This window comes from Empidonax traillii, unplaced genomic scaffold (genome assembly GCF_003031625.1).
Source record: "Empidonax traillii isolate 1590-97213 ecotype Southwest subspecies unplaced genomic scaffold, ASM303162v1 scaffold2634:size45629, whole genome shotgun sequence".
In the NCBI taxonomy this organism is placed as follows: Eukaryota; Metazoa; Chordata; class Aves; order Passeriformes; family Tyrannidae; genus Empidonax; species Empidonax traillii.
In genome coordinates, this window is record NW_020957827.1 from 2,257 (window position 1) to 7,056 (window position 4,800).

At 56.9% G+C, this 4,800-nt stretch overlaps 1 protein-coding gene across 1 annotated transcript; it reads left to right on the top strand.

Annotated features, from left to right (window-relative positions):
- The first annotated feature begins 833 nt into the window (after positions 1-833).
- SMKR1 (small lysine rich protein 1) lies at positions 834-3,088 on the top strand. The gene is made up of 3 exons (XM_027910018.1): positions 834-929; positions 1,857-1,915; positions 2,833-3,088. Exons 2-3 carry the CDS (start codon positions 1,913-1,915, stop codon positions 3,025-3,027), a joined length of 198 nt encoding a protein of 65 aa, XP_027765819.1. The 5' UTR covers positions 834-929; positions 1,857-1,912; the 3' UTR covers positions 3,028-3,088.
- The last annotated feature ends 1,712 nt before the right edge of the window (positions 3,089-4,800 follow it).

Genomic DNA, 4,800 nt, shown 5'->3' on the forward strand with positions numbered 1-4,800 from the left:
CTGCCCCAAAAGCACCACCAAAATCAAACCAAAAATACCCCCAAAACCACCACAAAAATCACCCACAAAATACCCCAAAACCACCCTAAGACACTCCAAAACCACCCCCAAAATCACAACAAAAATACCTCCAAACCACCCCCAAAATACCCCAAAAAACAACCCAAACCCACCCCAGAGCTCCCCTAAATCACCCCAAAAAATACCCCAAAACACCCCAAAATCACCACAAAGACACTCAAAAATCAAAACAAAAATCACCCCAAAAATACCCCCCAAAAAATCTGAAAACCACCCCAAACCACCCCAAAAATATCCCCAAAAATCCTCAGGTCCCTTCATCCCTCTCATCCCTCCTCAGGTCCCTCAATTCCTCAGTCCCTTCATCCCCCTCATATTAATTAGGTTGGAAATTAGGAAGAAACTTTATTGAGAGTGTGATCGGACATGGGAAAGATGGGACTGGACGTGGCACCAGTGCCGTGCTCCGGTAACCACGGCAGAGTTGGAGCAGCGGTTGGATGTGATGATGTGGGAGGTCCTTCCCAAGGCGGTGGGTTCTGTGATTCTCCGATTGTGTGGCTGTGACTCCACGATCCCTCCTCATCCTCCCTCCTCATCCTCCTCGCTCCCCTCAGCCCCCACAGCTTTTCCTGCCCTTTTCCTACACGGGCCTTTAAACACGCAACAGGCCCCGCCCCCCGACAGCGGATTGGTCGAGAGGTGGCTGTCTCAGCAGCGGATTGGTCAAGAGGCGGCTGTCTCAGCAGCGGATTGGTCAAGGGGGCTGTCCGTCAGCGGCAGGCCCCGCCCCGGTGGCCGCCCCTGTGCCCTGGCAACGCCACGCTGGGGGGGGGGGGGGGCGGCCATGGCGGCCCTGAGGGACAAGGGCGGGCGCTGCGGAGCTGGGGGGCCGCGGGCATGGGCAGGTGAGGCCCTGCCGCTGCTGATCGGGGAGTGAGGGCACTGGGGCAGCCGGGGAGGAAAGGTGGCTCAGGGGAGCTCGAGGGCGACGGGGGTGGCGAAGGGTCTGGAGCAGCAGGAGCAGCTGAGGGAGCTGGGGGGGCTCATCCTGGAGAAAAGGAGGCTCAGGGGGGACCTTCTGGCTCTGCAAGTCCCTGCCAGGAGGGGGGAGCCGGGGGGGGTCGGGCTCTGCTCCCAGGGAACAGGGACAGGACAAGGGGAAACGGCCTCAAGCTGTGCCAGGGGAGGCTCAGGTTGTCCCTGAGGAGGAATTTGTTGCTGGCAAGGGTGGTGAGGCCTTGGCAGGGGCTGCCCAGAGAGGTTTGGAGTGCCCAGGCCTGGAGGGATTTCAAAGCCCTGTGGATGTGGCACTTGGGGACATGGCCAGTGGTGGTCTTGGCAGTGCTGGGGAAGGGTTGGATTCCATGGCCTTAAAGGTCTTTTCCAACCTAAATGATTCTATAATTGTATGATTCTGCATCTCAAGGCCTTGCTGAAAAGGGAGCTCGTTAGCCCATAAGGAAATCCATCTACGTCCTGAGGGCCTCGCTGCCACCGTCCAAGCTCGCTTGGCCCCGGCAGATGAACTTTATGATTAAAGGGTGGGCTCAGTTCCGCGCACACTGTGTCTCACAAAAAAAAAAAAAAATCCAATGCGCAGGCTGGAAGGTGTAAAAGACCTTCCCTGGTTCTTCCTTCGCGAAGACTGGCCATTACCTTACCTGCCATCTGGCAGCGAGCAGCTGATTTCACAGGGGATTATTTGCTGAGAAACACCTTTAGGAATGACACACCTTGAACTAACTTGAGCTATTTTATTTCTCTTTGAAGTTTATTTGGAACTGCCCGCAGTGCTTTGCCCCCTGCAACCCCGCTGTGATTTTGTGTTGCAGGGTCCCACTGCAGGGCTTGACGTGGAGTCCCAGCCGCTCAGCAGACAGGCTCAGCCATGGTAATACAGCTTTGATCCCTCTGAGCAGGGTTGAGACACTTCTTAAGGAAATGGAGTTACCATCCAATCGTTCCCATGGCTGCAGGACACTGACCTGCCCAGATTCACTCTTTCAGCAATTATGCACCAAATTCTGAATTTTAGCTTTTGCTGCTCCTGGCTGCAGGCTGTAAAACTTTGCACATGTTGCATAAAGCCTTTTTTTTTGTTGAAAGATCAGCTACAGGCCAAATTCCAGCCAGGAACCTGTAAGTTTCTTTACCTGTATATGTTCTTTCATGCTGGGGTCCCAGGTTATTCTGAACATTGTGCTCCTGACTCTGTTTTTATGCCTAGAACACGGAAGTCTTTGAGCCATAAAAGGACATTTTAGAACTGATAGCACAAAAAATACATTTCACACACAGCCCTCCCCCAGTTAATGCCCAGCTGAGAGCCAGAACTGGGATGCAACAAAACAGCTGTCCTGGGATGTCTTGGGATCAAAAAGTCATGGAATGGTTTGGGTTGGAAGGGACCTCAGAGATCATCCAGTCCCATCTCCTGCCATGGGCAGGGACACCTTCCACTGTCCCAGGTTGCTCCAACCTGCCCTTGGACACTTCCAGGGATCCAGGGGCAGCCAGAGCTGCTCTGGCCAACCTGGGCCAGGGCCTGCCCACTCTCACATCCCATCTGTCCCTGCCCTCTGGCACTGGGAAGCCATTCCCTGTGTCCTGTCCCTCCATCCCTTGTCCCCAGTCCCTCTCCAGCTCTCCTGGAGCCCCTTCAGGCCCTGCAAGGGGCTCTCAGGTCTCCCTGGAGCCTTCTCTTCTCCAGGTGAACCCCCCCAGCTCTCCCAGCCCGGGATCCCCTCCCCAGGAGGGAGACAATAAAGGCCCAAACCTGAGTGGTTTGTGGTGGTTTTCCCTCTGCAGGCAGACAAAAACAAGCCCAAGGGGGGCAAAGGGAAGTCCAAGAAGAAGGAGAAGGCGGTGGTGAAGGAGGTGGACGTGCTCAGCCCCCCTGCCATGCTCAACGCCTACTATATCGCCCACAACGCCGCTGCCTTCCTCGAGTTCCGCGGCTACCCCTGGCCTGGCTCTCCCAAAAAGAAGGGGAAGAAGAAGTGAGGGCCAAGCTCCCCGGTGCAGAAGAGGCTGGTCTGTGATTAAACCCGTCCTGACCTCGGCAGTGTCAGCTCAGAGGTTTCCCTTGGTCACTGTCGTGTCCGTACAAAGACACTTTGATTGCAGCTCGAGCTCAGGGGGACAAAGGCAGGGGACACTGGGCCATTGTCCCTCCCTGTGGCCCTTTGCAGGGTCTGTGTGCATGGAAGGGGTGGGCGTGGGCAGGGCTTGTGCTGGGGTTTGCTTTACTCCCACTGCTGCCATTCCCTGTGGATGGGATGTGCTTCCCAGTACCTGCAGCTATCTGACCCTGAGCTCGGAAAGTGGAATTCAGGGCAGGATTGACAGTGTTTACGGTGACTTCTGGAACTGCAGCCGAACTGGAGATTCCTGTGGGGAGCGGCTGAGGGAGCTGGGAAGGGTCTGGAGCAGCAGGAGGGGCTGAGGGGGCTCATCCTGGAGAAAAGGAGGCTCAGGGGGGACCTTCTGGCTCTGCAAGTCCCTGCCAGGAGGGGGGAGCCGGGGGGGGTCGGGCTCTGCTCCCAGGGAACAGGGGCAGGACAAGGGGAAACGGCCTCCAGCTGTGCCAGGGGAGGCTCAGGTTGGCCCTGAGGAGGAATTTGTTGCTGGCAAGGGTGGTGAGGCCTTGGCAGGGGCTGCCCAGGGAGGTTTGGAGTGCCCAGCCCTGGAGGTGTCCCAGGCAGGCCTGGCCGTGGCACTCAGTGCTCTGGACTGGGGGACAGGGTGGGGATGGGGCACAGGGTGGGCTCTTTGATCCTGAAGGTCTTTTCCAGCCTCAGTGATCCTGGGATTCTGTGTCTGAGGGTCTCCCAGCGCTCCCTGTGTGGGTCAGCACAGAGCCATGGGATGGTACCTGTGACATCAGAAGGAAGTGGCTCCATTTCCTCCAGGTGTTTGTCCCAGCCCTTGGTAACTCCTGGAGCAGCACGCTGAGGGAAGTTGGGCCTCTCTCCTGGCTGCTTCCACCCACTGCAGAAGTGCAGCAGTGACTGGGAGGGGAGAGGATGTGTCTGAACTGGTGTGGGCTGTGGAGACATGGGAGGGAATGTAAAAGGGCTGGAATCTTGGAGGAAGAGGTGGGAAAACAGGATTTGCAACGGGCTGGAGCTGCTGTAAGGGGAAATGTGCCTGCTCCCAAGGACAGCCGAGGGACTGAGCCTGAACAGAAGGTACCACAGCAGCATCTCAGGTGTCTGAGAAACCAGCTGGGGGTGAACATCCATGGTGTGGATCTGGTGGAGCAGCCAGTTGGTCCCCAGGCTGTTCCTGGCCGAGTTCAGTGCAGGAGGAGGAGCAGAACCCTCTCTGACCTCCAGGTCCCTTTATGTCCCAGGGGCAGCCACAGCTTCTCTGAGCCACCTGGGCCAGGGCCTGCCCACCCTCACATCCCATCCAACCCTGCCCTCTGGGACTGGGAAGCCATTCCCTGTGTCCTGTCCCTCCAGGCCTTGTCCCCAGTCCCTCTCCAGCTCTCCTGGAGCCCCTTCAGGCCCTGCAAGGGGCTTAACAGTCAATTATTAGTCAAATATAACAGTCATTCAGTCAATTGTAATGTGACCCACCCAGTGCTGCTTCCCCAGCCTGAAAAGCTCCCTCTGTGAGGAGGTTTTGACCAGGGGGAAGCACAGCTGGGGGCACTGCCCGCTGATCAACCCCTATCACGTTGGCCACTGCAAACGCCACTGGGTTTGCTCCATCTACATGTCAAGAAAACAATCCCAGGATTGTTAAGCTTGGAAAAGCTCCCCAAACCCA